General features: G+C 41.5%; 1 protein-coding gene across 1 annotated transcript in view; it reads left to right on the top strand.

The window, feature by feature from the left end:
* The window catches only part of LOC119837220 (prolow-density lipoprotein receptor-related protein 1-like), a 38839-nt gene that overhangs the window by 18077 nt on the left and 3763 nt on the right, over nucleotides 1-16999 (top strand). Inside the window, exons 31-53 of the mRNA XM_038362747.1 lie at nucleotides 6-133; nucleotides 491-611; nucleotides 861-1069; nucleotides 1265-1426; nucleotides 1759-1917; nucleotides 2786-2986; nucleotides 3268-3428; nucleotides 3554-3697; nucleotides 3926-4192; nucleotides 4351-4436; nucleotides 4515-4604; nucleotides 4707-4779; nucleotides 4921-4982; nucleotides 5130-5235; nucleotides 5504-5672; nucleotides 5987-6204; nucleotides 6486-6955; nucleotides 7081-7214; nucleotides 7306-7686; nucleotides 7822-7960; nucleotides 8872-8942; nucleotides 9188-9422; nucleotides 16778-16972. Of these exons, the coding sequence (XP_038218675.1) occupies nucleotides 6-133; nucleotides 491-611; nucleotides 861-1069; nucleotides 1265-1426; nucleotides 1759-1917; nucleotides 2786-2986; nucleotides 3268-3428; nucleotides 3554-3697; nucleotides 3926-4192; nucleotides 4351-4436; nucleotides 4515-4604; nucleotides 4707-4779; nucleotides 4921-4982; nucleotides 5130-5235; nucleotides 5504-5672; nucleotides 5987-6204; nucleotides 6486-6955; nucleotides 7081-7214; nucleotides 7306-7686; nucleotides 7822-7960; nucleotides 8872-8942; nucleotides 9188-9422; nucleotides 16778-16972 (3981 nt within the window). The remainder of the gene's footprint in view (nucleotides 1-5; nucleotides 134-490; nucleotides 612-860; nucleotides 1070-1264; nucleotides 1427-1758; nucleotides 1918-2785; nucleotides 2987-3267; nucleotides 3429-3553; nucleotides 3698-3925; nucleotides 4193-4350; nucleotides 4437-4514; nucleotides 4605-4706; nucleotides 4780-4920; nucleotides 4983-5129; nucleotides 5236-5503; nucleotides 5673-5986; nucleotides 6205-6485; nucleotides 6956-7080; nucleotides 7215-7305; nucleotides 7687-7821; nucleotides 7961-8871; nucleotides 8943-9187; nucleotides 9423-16777; nucleotides 16973-16999) is intronic.

Below are 16999 nucleotides of genomic sequence, written 5' to 3'. Positions count from 1 at the left end.
TTCAGAGAACATGCCGTGGCTCCGTCTGCACCACGTGTTCGCGGTGGCGGTGTGGGGCGGCCGCGTGTACTGGAGCGACTGGGAGACGCGCGCCGTCGAGAGCTGCCGCCGCCGCCCTGACATGCGGTACAATGTGCGTAATGCACTTACAAATACAAACGCAGATATCAATGCTAACGCAAAAGCCAATAGACAGGCCGATACAAACGCTAGTACATTCGACAGTTCCAACGCCTATACAAATGACAATACCTACTATACAAATACCAATATAATCAACAATCTTAACGCCAGGTATAGAAATGTTTATACAAACGCAAATTCAAAATCAATTACAAACGCTTATACAAACGTCGGAACACACGCACTCTCAAACTCCGCACACACGCAACTCCGATACGATTCATTGGCATTGGTATACCAATTTATAGCAATTTTAGGTTTACGAAGGTTCACAAACACCGACATGTTGTTTTATTTCGTCTTTCAGGATAGTTCAGTAGAGCCATTGCACAGTGGAGGCGCTTGGCGGTGCCGCACGGAGGTGCACGCGGTGCACAAGCCCATGGACTTGCGCGTGTTGCATCCTGCTAGACAACCCCCCGTCCCCGGTACGTCTGCTTCAATACTTTAGATGTCTAGTCCTTTCAAATAATATGTATTAGGAAACTGATATGCAGTGTCGGTAGTGAGAAAAGAACATTCATTATGTGCGGTAAATATGAGTACATGAGCTAATATTTACAGAACATCAAGTTTATCAGTATTTTATTCCTGTTTCAAAACTCAGTCAACTCGGCCACCGTGGGCAATAAGTAAAGGTCCGTCCGGTCGGTTCTTAGTGCATTTTGATGTCGCAGAGCTGACGCTGGCGTGCTCGCGGCTGAACTGCTCGGGGCTGTGCCTGCTGCGGCCGGAGGGCGAGGGCGCGCGCGCCGTGTGCGCCTGCCCCGAGCACTGGGCGCTGCAGCCCGACGGCCGCTCGTGCCGCCCCAACTGCACCTCCGCGCACTTCGTGTGCCGCGCCGCGCTCAAGTGCATCCCCTTCTGGTGGCGCTGCGACACGCAGGTACTACCCGAAACTAATTTAATCTTACTTATTACTATCATAATATTCACCCTGAATGATAAAAAAGGTTTTCACGTTTGTTATTTGAATATTCCCATGTGTAGGGTGCGTTCATGGTATGATTTATTCAGATTAGGTTATTAGTGTTGACTTGCGCTGCAATGACATTGTCCCAAGCACGAGTTACGTTCGCAGGACGACTGCGGCGACGGGTCGGACGAGCCGGCGTCGTGCCCGCCGTTCCGCTGCTCGCCGGGCCAGTTCCAGTGCGGCAACGGGCGCTGCGTGCACCCCGCGCACATCTGCGACGGCGCGCACCAGTGCGGCGACGGCTCCGATGAGACCGACTGTGACCAGGTGCGCGGGATATTGTATAAAACCACCTTTGTTAACTGAGAAACCCTGCGCGTCTGTTAACTCATATCTCTATTTTTGTGAAGAGTTGTCAATCAATCCACAAAGTTATTGAAACCTCTCCATGACGTGCAAGGTATAGAGTCACTACGAGTCATATATCACAACGCTATTAAATCTCAGAAACGAACTATCTGTAATACTGTAATGAAAAAAAGTTCTAATCTATGTAATGATTTTAGGACTATGAGCACTTGTGTAGACTTAAAAATTGACATTCGTTTGCAACGGTTGCGCTGATGAGGCTTGTAACGGTTGCGTGGGTGTGCGCGCAGTTCACGTGCCTGTCGGCGCAGTGGAAGTGCCGCGGCAACGCGACGGCCGGCGTGTCGGCGCGCTGCGTGGCGGCGGCGGCGCGCTGCAACGGCCGCGCCGACTGCCCCGACGCCGACGACGAGCTGGACTGCCCGCCGCGCACCTGCCCGCCGCACCACGTAACGCCCGCTCACACCCGCTCACACCCGCACACGCACGCACTCACCCGCGCTTGTTCCGTTCAGTCTCACCGATAAATCGTTACCGATTTTTCGTACTCATAAAACTGTTTATCTCCCTAATAAGTGTGTGTAAAATATTCAAATTAACGCCTTAACACTAATAAAAGGCAAGAAAAAAAGATTTGTATGAATGTAAGATTCATTTTTAAAAAAAATTGCGTTATTTATAAATTAATCTATTCTTACTATCAATGTGCTTGTCGCTTTATTTGTGACAATAAACTAAAAATTAACACGTAAAAATATCAATGGACACACTTATTACGTATATCTGGATAGGTTTGTTTCGTAGTGGCAACAATTGGTAGTGGTATACATGCTACAATTTGATACTGGTATCCTCACTGTACCGTTATAGTTTATATTAAATAACATTTTACGAGTCCACAATAAAACTGACATACACACAATAGTAGGTGATAGACATTATTATGACACGAGGAATAGAAATAAAATTTAAATGCAAATTTTCCGGCTTTCTAATATTAACAACAGGTCATTTGTTGTTATTTTCTTTGAAACCACTATTATGTATACGTATAAAGTATATATTAAAATTGACATAATTGGAAAAGAGCAACTGTGGGGCTTCTTGCCAGCTCTTCTCTATAGAAACTGCTTTCCGAACCGGCGATAAAATGCAATATGACGAATAAAGACTGCTTGCTATAAGAAGTCTAATTGAATAAAAAATGTTTTTAGTTTGAGCTCGATAGGCTATTTTTAGGAATAAGGCCGTAATCCACAACCCTTGGTATTGCTTATATATGCATACTCAACGAGTGGGCGTGTCGCCCTTGCGCAGTTCACGTGCGGCAACGGCGCGTGCGTGCCGCAGGTGTGGCTGTGCGACCAGGACTCGGACTGCGAGGACCGGTCGGACGAGGGCGCGGCGTGCGCGGCCCGCACGTGCGCGCACGACGAGTTCCGCTGCGCGTCCGGCCGCTGCGTGCCGCGCGACTGGCTCTGCGACGGCGACCCGGACTGCCCCGACCGAGAGGACGAGGTGACCCACCATTCTATAATCATCATCCCGAAACATCGCCGTACCGTGCGTTTAATTATAAAAAAAAAGCCTTCGAAAGTTGCTCTATTTTTTTGAATTATCCAAATCAATGTTTTTAATTTTAATCTTATCGTGTTGTGAAAAAATTCTAACAATCTATGCCAACTTATAAAGTCAAATACACTCCTTTTTATTGCGAAAACATCATCATTTTAATAAAGCACACGATTTATATCAAATTTATTATAAGGAATGCAGTAACTAGCTCATTTCAATTGCAGCGTGATTGTGCGGTGCGGTCAGTGTGTGAGGCGACTTACTTCCGGTGCGGCGACGCGCGCTGCATCCCGGGCCGCTGGCGCTGCGACTTCGAGGAGGACTGCGCCGACGGATCGGATGAGCGAGACTGTACGCCCAGGAATTGTTCCGAATCTGAATTTAGGTCTGTATTACGGCGCATAGTAAAACTAGAATCTATGTAACTTTCATGAAATTGAAAACGTTAATTGATTAATTATTGATTCAATCGTTGTTGATATTTTAAAAATTGCCTTGCGTTGTGTTTAGATGCAACAACGGCGAGTGCATCCGCGGCTCGCTGCGGTGCTCGGGCGCGGCGGAGTGCAGCGCGGGCGAGGACGAGGCGGGCTGCGCGCCGCACTGCGCGCCCGGCGCGCGGCCCTGCCCCGCCTCCGCCGAGTGCCTGCCCAGGTCGCCGCATATGACATGCTGTTTTACGTTATCATTTATATTCATGTATATCACATTATAGTGATGGCGACCATCCGGTCCGGCCGATGATTCGTGGTATTGTCGTAGTGGAAGCTACATTAAGCTTAGTACTAAACATACATTTAAAATCTTTAAATGTAACACGGAATAATTACGACATACATTACTCTAGAAGTAATCCATGAAACGAAGTGTATAATTTGACAGTGAGCGGTGGTGCGACGGCGACGAGGACTGCCCGGACGGCGCGGACGAGGCCCAATGCGAGCACGCGAGCCGCAGCGAGAGCGCTGCGGGAGAAGCGGGCGAAGCGGGCGGGGCGAGCGCCGCGGGCGCGTGCGGCGCGCGGCTGGCGTGTGGCGCGCGCTGCGTGCCCGCCGCGTGGCGCTGCGACGCGCGCCGCGACTGCCCGCTCGGGGCGGACGAGCGGCCGGACCTGTGCGCCGCTGTAGCGTGCCCGCCGCCTATGATCAGGTCCTCAGGAACATAATCGATGTTTTAATTCTTATGTTTCAAACATTAAAATACTGACATAAGGACTGACTGTACTTTGAGAAACCATTAGTATATTAAAAATTTTTTTTTGCTCTACTTATATTTGTTTAACTGTTACTAATTTTTGTTTAAAACAGATGCGGGGATGACACATGCATTCCACCTAATTTGCTGTGCGACGGAAACGCGGACTGCAGCGATGGAAGTGACGAAAATAATCTATGCAAGTTAAATTTCAATATTTATGTCGGCTTTTCGAGTCATAGTAAACTTCCCATTCATTCTCACTCTCTCGGTTCAGGTCGCGACATGGAGGAAAAGATGTGCAGCGAGGATCAGTACCTTTGCGAGGACGGTCGCTGCGTCGCTTCAGACGCGGCGTGCACACAAGGTATAGAAAGATTTTCAAAAATTAAAAGTCATAAAGTGACATAGAGTCACGGCAAGGAGACTCGAATGGCGTGTATTTATTTATTTATATATTTGTACGCAGAGCGAGGCGACTGTACCTGGCGCTCCTGCCCCCAGTTGTGTATGCCCAAACACGCACATAACCATACGTGCAAGTAAGTTACATTTTTCGCCATGTTATAACCAAAGAATAAATCATTTAGAAAAATATGAAACATCTTAAATCTGTCATTTCATATTTAAAGTAAAATAACAATATAATAAAACAAAATAACAATATATAAATTTCACTATAGGTGTGTACCCGGCTACCGACATCGACAACTAACCAACGGAAGCATCACCTGTGAAGCTCAGGGTTAGTAAAGAAACTGAAAGATACTTTTCTGGAAGATATAAAGGGTTGACATATTAATGCTTTTTATTTATGGCTTCAATGCCCTTCGACGTGAATATAAGCAAAAGATTCGTCGTGTTCAATCACTAAGCGTGACTCGGTGCGCAGGTGAGGAGGCCGGCGTGGCGGTGTGGTCGCGCGGCGCGCTGCGGCTATGGGAGCTGCGCAAGCACGAGCACAGCAACGCCACGGGCGCGACGCAGCACGACGACGGGTATGCGACCGCGCACAGCGCCTGGCGTAACTGCCACATTGAAAATTATTCGCACGCATGACTCACCTCACCTCGAATAACATATTTTTTTGATTTATTATTTGTTAAAAATGATGATACTTATGAATATAACTTATTTATGAACAGCTAAAACAAAATTGTGTAGTTTGACATTTTGTCATCACATCAAGTGTGTGTGAATATAAACTTTTTTAAGCTCTTTTGATTGACAAATCGAAGGACTGTAAAAATAAACGTACGTCGGCAGCGTGGAGGTGACGTCGCTAGCAGTGGCGCCGCTGGAGGGCGCGTGGTGGGCGTGGTGGGGCGACAGCGCGGGCCGCGTGCGCCGCGCGCGCCTGCGCCCGCTCGCCGCCGCGGACGCGCTCCAAACGCCCCACCCGCCCCTCCCGCCGCCCGCTGAGCTCGATACTATTGTAAGTGGACATATTTATCCTTATCTTATAGTATTTTGTATATTTTTTTCACATTTTTGATATATTTTTCATTGAAACTCTCCCAAGGGAGATACATATCGTTATATGGACTGTCCGACATAAAACATTTTTGGAATTCGATCTTGCGTAAAACTCAAACTCAGAAATTCATGGTAACAAGTTATATAACATACCATTTATCTATATTTATTTTAAATGTATGTATTTGCAATAATATTTTTTATGCAACATTTTCCTAAAATGACGCGTATTCGGCAAATCTTAACTGGCCAACATTTATAACTTATCCCCAGGTAAAAGACGGCGGTATAATCCGCGGCGTGTGTATAGACACAGTATCACAGCGTATGTACTGGACGTCCGTGTCGAGTGTCGGCGGCGGCAGCGGCGGCAGCGGCGGCAGCGTGGTGGGCGCCGTGGTGAGCGCGGCGCTGGACGGGCGCCGCCGCGTCACCGTGTGGCGCCGCTCCGGCGCCGAGCCGGACGACATCGTCGTGTCCGCTGATACTGCGTGAGGGCGCCACTTTCACTCGATAGACATTCCAATCAGTTGTAGTATTATACTTTCTGTGAAATAGTACTATGATGTTCTTATACATTTTTATTTTATTTTATGGAACCAAACTATTAGAATTGTACTTGCACTATGTTTAAGAACATGTTTTATATTGCCAATTTAGTTAATGATTCACAAATTTTAAATATATAAGAGCAGAGCATATCTTCACTTGAAATGGAATGTAAATTTCATTTCTTTGTTGTAATAATGTTTGAACGATTTAATCGTTTCAGCGAAGTGTTCTGGTCCGAGCGCGGCGGGGAGCCGGGCGTGTACCGCGCGTCGCTCGCGGGCGACGACGTGACGTGGCTGGTGCGGCGCCGCGTGCGCCGCGTGACGGCGCTGGCGCTGGACGCGCCCGCGCGCCGCCTCTACTTCCTCGACCCGTACCGCGGCGTGCTGGAGAGCGTGGCGCTGGACGGCTCGGACCGCGCCGCGCATGCCGTGTTCAGGCAGCGCACGGGCGGGGAGGCGCGGGGGGAGGCGCCGGGGGAGGCGCCGGCGGAGCGGGCCGTGGTGTGGGGGCGGGCGTGCGCGCGCATGGCCGTGTGGGAGGACAGCGTGTGGTGCGCGAGCTCGCGCGGGCTGGCGCCGCTGCCGCGCCGCGCGCCGCCCGCCGCGCACGTCACGCCCTGGCTGCGCCACAGCGCGCCCGTCTCCGCGCTCGCTATACTGCACCCCGTCTTGTTTGCACATCATGACGGTGAGAGCACTTCAATAAAACTGTTTTTTTTTGAATTCGTGTTATATGTTTGTATCTTACATCACAAACTTACGTGTTATGTTAATAAAAAAAAATTCGTTATTTAATTAACAATGTTGTTGTAGCGATAAGCAACCCGTGCATTCTGGACAACGGCAAATCGGCTTGTGACAGCAGCGCAGTGTGCGTGCGAGGTGCGGGGAAACGCTTCTCTTGTCTCTGCCCTGATGGCCTGCAACCCACCTCATCTATACCTGATGTATGTATAACTAAATTTTTCCTTTCGAACATTTATGAAAAACAAGAATTAAGGTATATCTTTTAAAATATTTGAATTATCCGTATTGTAGAGTAGCCGCGAATGCGTGATATCATCCAACACAGCGGGTTCAATCAATAAGACGACGTGCTCTCTCTACTGCGGGCCCGGCAAGTGCATAGTACGCGAGCCTACCCAATCTATTGCAACGAACGCAAACAACCCGGCCGAAGCGGAGGCGCCGGGCGGCGGGGCGGAGGCGCCGGGCGGCGGGGCGGAGGCGCCGGGCGGCGGGGCAGAGGCGCCGGGCGGCGGGGCGGAGGCGTGCGCGTGCCCGCCGCTGTTCGCGGGCGCGCACTGCGAGCACTACCGCTGCGCCACGCACTGCAACCGCCGCGGCCGGTGCGAGCTGGCCGAGCCCGCCGGCAATAACACCTACACCTCCGTGGACACTCCCCTACCACCCTTGAAGGTAGCTAAATCTAGATTTTTTTAATTATCTTGTAAATTAACATAGTGTCGTATTTAATTTATTAAATATGTTCTTTTGTCAAATATAAAAAATGTCTTAAAACAATGACACAAGCTGTATCGCACTGCCCCTCAGTGCACGTGCTACTTGGGCTACACGGGCGCGCGCTGCGAGGCGGCGGCGGACGCGTGCGCGGCGCGCTGCGCGCACGGCGCCGCGTGCCGCCGCCTGCCGCACGGCGCCGCCTACTGCGTGTGCCCGCCGCCCTACACTGGTGTGATATTTTTCTTATTGCTTATATTATCGCCTTCTAACTGTTCTCCCAAAACTGGAAAAGATTCACAGTTTACGGTGAACAGTATCAATTCGCATATTAAGCATAAACTGAACCAGAAAAGCATAGTTTCTACCCCAAAACATTGCAGCATAGGCTGAGTTGTCTCCTTTTTGCCAGGGTCATTATGACACACTCCTCATATCTGATGCTGGTCTTTTTCGTTTGTGTAATCTACTATATAAAAATAAGTCGGGTTTTCCTTCCTGACGCTATAACTCCAGAACGCACGAACCGATTTCCACGGTTTTGCATTCGTTGGAAAGGTCTCGGGCGCCGTGAGGTTTATGGCAAAGAAAATTCAGGAAAAAATTCTGCAGAAAAGCGGGAAAGTCATTTTTCACATACAACCATCTGGTGGCGAAACGGAGTTCGCCGGGTTTGCTAGTCTACTATATATAAATAAGTCGGGTTTTCCTTCCTGACGCTATAACTCCAGAACGCACGAACCGATTTCCACGATTTTAGATTCGTTGGAAAGGTCTCGGGCTCCGTGAGGTTTATAGCAAAGAAAATTCAGGAAAAAATTCAACAGAAACGCGGGAAAACTATTTTTCACATACAGCCACCTGGTGGCGAAACGGAGTTCGCCGAGTTTGCTAGTTTTATATATATATGTTGTGTGATTGTATTTATTTTTTGCTTTTTATCTGAATAATTTCTATCATTGGTGTGTTGTGCTGTCCCTGATAAATAAATGTTTCTTTCTTTTAAAAATCTGCAACAACGCAATCTGCAAAAATCGGCGCTGTACGAAGGTTTTAGATAGACGTTTTTATTTTTTTGGAGTTTGACCTGTTGCTTAAAACAATATCTGAATCTGACTAGTAATTACACTTTAAATATTGTAGGACCGCGATGTGAACAATGCACGGACCTGGGCAACGAAGATTGCGTCTGCCTTGATAAATGTCTAAATGGGGTAAGATAATTTTTTTGTAATTATTTCTAACGTTATCTACTAGTTCGTCTTAATTTTCTTACTCAATATAAATGACTTGACGTTAACGATAGGCTAATTATGTTTTATACTGTTTATAAATAATAATCATCATAATTGTTCCACAAATAACTTAGGAAGGTGAATTCAATTACAAAATCCTTTAAAATTTTCGAAAATTATATAAACTATGCTACTAGCTCTATCACGTAATTCTTGTCTACCAGGGCGTTTGCCACGTGATAGACGGCGCATGGACGTGCACGTGCCCCGTGGGATGGCACGGCGCGCGATGCCAGACACCTGACGTCAAAATACACGACCACGATCATGACCACGACCATGACCACGATCACGATCACGATCACGATCACGATCACGACACGCACGCGGGACGAGAATCGCGACCCGATCACAGGAGTAACGCTATTGGAGGCGATGACCATGATTACAAACCACATAGTAAGTGTTTTTCCCAATCCTCTTGTACTCTTCTCATTTCAAATTAAACGACAATACGACATTCTAATGTAGTCCAAGATTTAGAAGCACAAGCTTTCACACACAATTCGGGAGCATTAAGCGTCTGTCAAACAATATGGCTGGCGGCGGGTGTCTGGGAGAATTGACGTCTTATTTTATTTTTAACGAGGAGATATGTTTCAATCTTGTTCTAATATTAAATATTTATCGATTAAATTCATATAAAATATTATATATTTTTCAATATACTTGTGAAGAACATAAGAAAGAAGAACGAGTACTAATGACACATAATATAAATAAAAACGAGACGAAACCTATGCCTACCAATTTCGTTAGACAATTAGGTAATGTTTCTGAACTCTGTCTTAAGCACTACTTGATAAAAGGTATACCCAGCTAAAAGGTAGTCTGGTCACACCAGGTTTTTTTATATATACCTATGTATTTTTTGTTTCGTTTAATATGACTTTATAATTTATTATCGCGTACAAAGATCAAAGTTCGGCTAGCAACTAAGGTCAAATGGAACAATTAAACAACGTTTCGGCCAAACTTCCCCGCCGCGAGAAGTAGGAAAAATCCTTGTCTAACGCTGTCCAGCAAAAAATAACTCGCTGCTTTTTTAAAATACAGATTGAAGAAGTCAGAACAATTATTCATATACTTATATATATATATTTATTCTGAACTATCTCGTAGTTTCGTTTCACCAAAATAATGGGATTTGAAACTTCTTTTTTCATTTGTTTCTTCGCAATTTATAATGAAATATTTTACTTATTTTTTAGTTTGTGTTGCATTTTTGAAGTGAAACTTCTTTAGAATCGTTGTGATTTCAAACCTGATGCAACGGAAAAACGACAGGTAAGAGACAGAAATACAAAAATGTGTAGAATGAAGCCGGCAAAGAATGACACAGAAATATACATACTATTTTATTCATTCTTTTGACGATTTATTGAAGTTTCACTTCTATCGTGTGTGAATCGCACACACACCTTTTTTTTATTTTTTGAAATAAATAAAGAAAATATTATGTTATTTACGTATTTCATACGTTTCTTGTAGATATAAGGAAACCGTCGAAAGGTTTCCTCGTAACTAAACGTAAGAAAAATCGTTGTTTATTATATCACAATTTTATTTCATAGTAACAGGAAAATATAATAAATTTGTATTACAAATTAACAGGAGTACATTATGATTTCACAGGCCTTCTAAAAAATTTTTCTATTATTGATTACATATATGTACATACATATATGTACTTAGATGAATAACATTTTACAGCAATCAATTGTTATGATAATAAATACAAAACGGCCAGAATCTAAAATTATTTTTCCTGAAAATGATAATTCCTTAAACAATCAATTGAGCCAATAGCACGGAACCGTCGGCTGTTGATTACATCATGAACATATTCATTGTTACTTGACATTAGAATTGTGTACATACACTTAATATTTACTATTACTGACGTCAAATTAATTCTAGTATTAGCACATCCTAAATAGCTTATTTATACAGATATTGAACGATGTGGACCATATCTGTGGAAATGTGATGTAATCTACTAATTTCACATTAAAGGTTGTGTGTTAACATTACTGAATAAACCTAAAATGCAGTAAGATGTAGCGTTCATATAATTTATCCTCTATGTATACTTAGGAATGCAAATCTGTGCCCAAAAAAAACTACACCCGAACGACTCAAGCAATGCCATGGTTTTCTAAAATCGTATGAATTTAGAGATTTTTCCGAACTGCGACAGAATAAGGGTTTTGTTTTTGGTGAATGGACTTCACAAGTGTAGATACTCATCTCCATTCCAATCAAGTCCATTGGACTTCCATTCACCAACCACGATTCCAAGATCCTCTGTTTGAAAAAAAAAGACTGTTTGCGGGATTTAAATATTTTCCTATAATTTTTACAGTCATTACAAACATGAATCTATCACGATATGCACTAAATTATTTCAAATGAATGCACGGACCACGTTTATTCAAATACTAGCGCAAAATACACGATAATTTAAAGCTAAAAAGCTCAAGTTTTCAATGTCGATAGTGAGCAGTCAGCACCGGCGAAGGTCGCGGCCTTCACCCCGTCCCACAGCGCCGCTGGGTACTGCGATACGTCGCACTAGCGGCTACACGTGATGTCGCTTGCATTTTTCATTCTCGTTTGCATTTTCGTCAACAATGAGTAGGCAACGTTTTTTATGAAGCAAGCAACTTTTATTTAGTGATAACAATAATACTTGTTTTTAATATAATTTTCTTTTACGCTTGTTGTGGGCACGGATCAAAAAAATAATGTGGTTTGGATAATTTAAGCTTAGTTTGAATAAAATTTTTAATTAAACTATTTTACTTATTAGTCAGGAATTTGTTTTCACCCAGAATTCAAATTAATCTTATTAGTTCCTTTTCAATGTTATCGAGTTGCTATTAATTTAATAAAACCAATGAGGCATATTATACATGTTTGTAGGTTCTTCAAAGGATCCAACTAGTGGATATCAAGTCATGTAGTTACGTAAGCTGTCGTTCAGTTCCACGTTTGAAGTTTTCTCAATTGTAAAACACGTTGTCATCGCGCTTTTATAATGTTTGCTCAATCTAGGTTTTGTTGTAGCAACCAAGCCCACGTGTGGGATACTATGTGAACGTATTTTTGTATCAATTTGAATGGTATATTAAATGACGAGATGGATTCTTTGTTAAGTGGAATGATAAGTAAGTGCTTACACTTAAGTATATCATACGAATGGTCAAAAACAATTAACATGTTGAGAAAAGATATAAATTATCTTAAATTATAATGTTATAATGAGATGTGATTAATCTATGTAACGAACGGATTGTAAGTCTTTTTAAGTCGGATAAAAAGTCATTTTACAAGAATTTTTTCCATAATGTGACGTAACATGGAACACTTATTGCCGCAGGAAAAAATGTAATTATTTAGTAATTAAAATGTTAACGTAAACTATGTCAATGTTGAATGCAAGGATTGAGAGGGATTCCAACAAGAACTGTTTTAAATTAATTCGAATAATGTTTATTTTAGATTATTTACCTTAACATAAATAAAAATAGTTAAAAGCGATTAGATTACTTTTCTAGTTTTCATAGTAAATATAAATTCTTCGTAATACAAAATTTCAACTCGCTTTGCGCCCACTACAAGATTTACATGTTTTCCCGAATTTGACCAAAATCAGGTTATGTTCTAATTAAGTGGGTGTGTCCTACTAAATTAGGAATAATTAATTATGAATGTATGTGTGAATATATATCTGTGCTGCGCAAAGGTTATGTTTTACATATTAAAATTCCACCGCGTGTCTCAAGATGTCTAATGAGTCATCAAGCGGGAAAGCCTGACCTCGTTCAGGTGAGGTTTTAATATTAAACGAGCGACGGATGATACCCGCGGGTAAATCCAAATTATTTCATTGTATTTGCTCTTGTTTGACGTCACGTCACTACTTTTTGCTGCCGGTAAACTCGTTTATACATCGAATGTATTCGATAATGTCAAACGATTAATTATTCTTTTTTTTCTTTGTTTGGTCATAGAAAAGCTTTATATGAACAAAACTAACATATACAGTCGTGTATATGAACGTATAAGTATTTCATGCTATTTGTATTATTATTTAGTCGAGTGCAAGTGAACTAGAAGCGTCTCTATTTACTAATTGGATAATATAATACGCACAGAGGTATTCCTCGGTAAATAATTGCCGCATACAATGGGACAAGTGTATTTATCGCCGACATAATAATACACTTATTGTAATCCGACGTGGGTTTTGTGCTAGCGTATATACATGAAGCTGGTTGTTTTAATGGCGTTAATATTTTAATAAAACAGGTTTAAAAATTGTACAATCCTCAATAAGATACGTAAAATATGTATTTAAATTATGCCTTAAATAAAATGTATACGATAGAAATTAAGAGAAAGTTTCATGAAACTTTCTTTTTACTTTTTAGATATTAATAAGCAGAAAATTTTTATTATTAAAGTTGCTATACCTAATGTAACTGTCTGCTGATTATTTTTTTTAAATTGATTTTTTATCAAAAGTTATTACTTTAGCCACATACAATCAAAAAATTGTGTTCATCGCATAGGTATAATTACTAAACGATTTTAACAACAGGCATTGCTCTTGGGTTAAAAATGTGCAGCGCTATAAAAATGCTTTGGCAATGCTTTTCACGGGAAATCTTTCACCTGAACAATAATTACAGCGCTATTAGTGACCTAAATATCCAAATGTGGTAGCGCCGAGCCAGCGCATGACAGCAGCGTATGGCGCTTTTATAAACCTCGAGTGTTGTCACGACAGAACATTCTTCCTTTCTCCACATTTACATCATATCTACACGATTATTCACATTTCAATTGCTAAATTCACGCGCATAAGTCAATAATAGCTCGACAAAGAGACATAAATAACCATTTTATTGATTCCACTTCCTTATAATTTTTACTATTTTACTGGGAAATCGGCACACACCAGACTGTATAAAAACCCAAAACCTTCGGCCAGTGTATCGGCATCACATTCGCTTCCAACGTCAACTTTTCCTCTTTATATATTTCTATAAAACTTTAAATTATATTTATTGACCTCTACGTGGACATTCGTTGATTTAGCGACCGGTTTGGGACTTCGATGTGGCTTGGAGTTACAAAGTATGCGAACATTTTGAATAATTACTGTAGTTGCATCAAATAAATTGATTGCATCGTGTGTAGTACGAGCGAAGTCGTGGGTAACACAAATTATGATATTATGTACGCACTGTTTAAAGATTTAATGATTTGATAGAAGCGTGTACTCAGAGGATTAGGATAAGAGGTTAAATTAAGTTCTAATTAGTCGGAAAGTAGAAAGTTCATTCTATATGAACAATTTACATAATTTCTGATGAGATGATACATTCGTTAAAAAGAGAGAATTGATAATATCAGTCGTTTTTGAGAACGTTGGGAAGCGAATAACGTTTTTATCAAATGTTACCTATTGTTAGTCGTGCAGTTTGCAGCGGGGAAGCAACCGAATTAATTATGGGCTAAAGAATTAATATCACAGAATACGCCGCGGTATTTCCTTCAATGTCTAGTTATTTTGGATCCTCTCAATGCTTTAGTAGTTGGCGCTTGCTTCTGATGTGCGGACGTACTTGTAATTTTAAATGTTGGAAAATGATCGGTAGTGCCGCGACAATTACATTGTAATCGTAACATCTGAATAAAATACACATCAAAATGTCATTAGTAAATATTCGAGAGGACACGAAATATTTGTTGTTATGACATTGAGCATCGTGGATGAACCTGTTCGGATAGACTTAATACAGTGATTAAAATAAATGGGTCGCAAAAAGAGAAGCGGTGAGGTTTAAGTGATTTTTTTATAAATAAAGTGGTTTGTTGCACGCAATTTATCAGTTCTTGTGTTACTTTTTAATGGCGCATTTTGTGATTTGTTTTACTATAAACGAATGTGAATAAATTTTTTGTATGTTCGTGAGTTGCGAATGTATATTTTAAGCCCGATATTTCGATCATTTAAGATAATTGTGGATGTGTGGAGGAAGTGGAAGGGACAGGGAATTGAATTGCCGGTTATTTACGAAACAAGGTGTAGATATTGTTCTTATTGCAGGAATGATTGTGTCATATCATTTACGGTATGATACTAGTAGAACCATCTTAATGATAATCTGTTATAATGATCACATGATTAATATATTAAAGTAACTGAAATACGGCTGGATAATAAGTTCAACGAAGTTATGCAAATGAAATATATTTATGAAAAAGGGAAATGTATTGTCTCTTATTATAAAAAGACAACTTTCGGTGTAGGAATAAACTATACGGATCAGAAACACTGCAAGTTTGTTTTTCCGATCTTTACAAGATATTTTAGGTGCACTGGGTATATTAAAGAAAGGAAATTTTGAGCTCTCCGTGATTTTTCCTAATTTTTAATGAGCAGGCTGAAATTAAGTAAGTTACACTATATTTACGACTTACAGTAATTTAGGCTCACGATAATAGGTTCGATTGACAATCGAGGACTTATGTGGCGACTATTTGTTTACTATTCACCTTGAATGAATCAACTCAATGGGTTGATTGAATTTATAGGTAAATTTACTGTAATGACAATTTGTATAATTTTATTTAATAAAGATGAATTAACGAAGCATAACATAAAGGGGAAATTTTATTGAGGTGTAAGATTTTTTCATATGTTGATGAATTAGTTGTGTATGAATATAGAAATACTTGTAATATTCTGATTTGGTTATGAAAAAATGCAGTTTGCGTGTGCGTGCATCTGCATTTTCGTGTGCCTGTGCTTTATATCTTAAAATTAAGCACCGTTTTACATTTATAATGTGTACTTAACAAAAAAAGGTGGATGGTTGAAACGAAACGAATTTAGTTGAAACAAAAGCTATGCAGTTACTAATGACTGTTATAATTGTCGTTTAAGCATACAATAAAGTATACACATATAATTGACGTTTTTTAAGTAATAGTCAAGCGTAAAAAATGGTTACTGTGTCTAATTTCTCTTCACGTAGATTATCTTCATTTCTTTTGTTAAGACTATTAGTTCCTGATAAGGGCATGAAACTAGATTTCAACAGATTCTCCTTTTGTATCGCATATTATATTTGAATATATTCATTAACCTAGAATGAAAACAAAATAAGGTGTGGAGGGTAATATACGAGTTAGCTATTGCAGAATATATAATAGTCTGACAAATCCATCGTTGAAATATGCCATGACCTTTTAGTTTAATTATTTAACTATCTAGCTTTACGCTAATCCACATGAAGGATGTAATAAAATTTGATCTGACGTTTTTCTAAAATAAGACGAATATATACAAAAGAGAAACAGCCCGCGATATTTAATTATATAAACGAGTTATTGCAATTTTTTCATAAACGTCTACAATGGTACGATCTGCTTTTCTACAAATGCTTTAAAAACTGTGCTTGTGTGTTTTTGTTATACTTGGTTGCTAATTGCTGTATGCATTTAAGTGAAATTTATTTAATTATTTTTTATCTTTTTAGAAATCTTAAAATAAGAATCAGAAACATAATTTTTCCTTTTCCCCAATAGTTGCTCTTAAAGCAATGTAGTCGAAGCTTGTACTACGTTTTATCTATTACCCACTTCTAAGAACACTGCTTATTTTGCGATCAACGGACCCACTGAATCGATTAAAAAACTAAGAATGCTTCATATACAGCGTGTAATGTGTATTGCAGAGGGCTCGCTGTGGTGCTCGGGCAAGTGCATGCACGGCGGGCGCTGCGTGGCGGTGCAGGGCGGCGCGGGCGCGGGCGCGTGCGCGTGCGCGGGCGCGTGGGGCGGGCCCGCGTGCGCCGCGTACGTCGGCCACGACCACGCCTGCCTCGCGCTCGCCTGCCCGCCGCCCGCGATATGCGCCTGGCGGCATACCGGTACGTGTTACCTCTCGACTAGACTAA

Source organism: Zerene cesonia, chromosome 26, assembly GCF_012273895.1.
Source record: "Zerene cesonia ecotype Mississippi chromosome 26, Zerene_cesonia_1.1, whole genome shotgun sequence".
Taxonomy (NCBI): Eukaryota; Metazoa; Arthropoda; class Insecta; order Lepidoptera; family Pieridae; genus Zerene; species Zerene cesonia.
The sequence above is the reverse complement of the archived record's forward strand: the minus strand, read 5'-3'. Positions and strand labels throughout refer to the sequence as shown.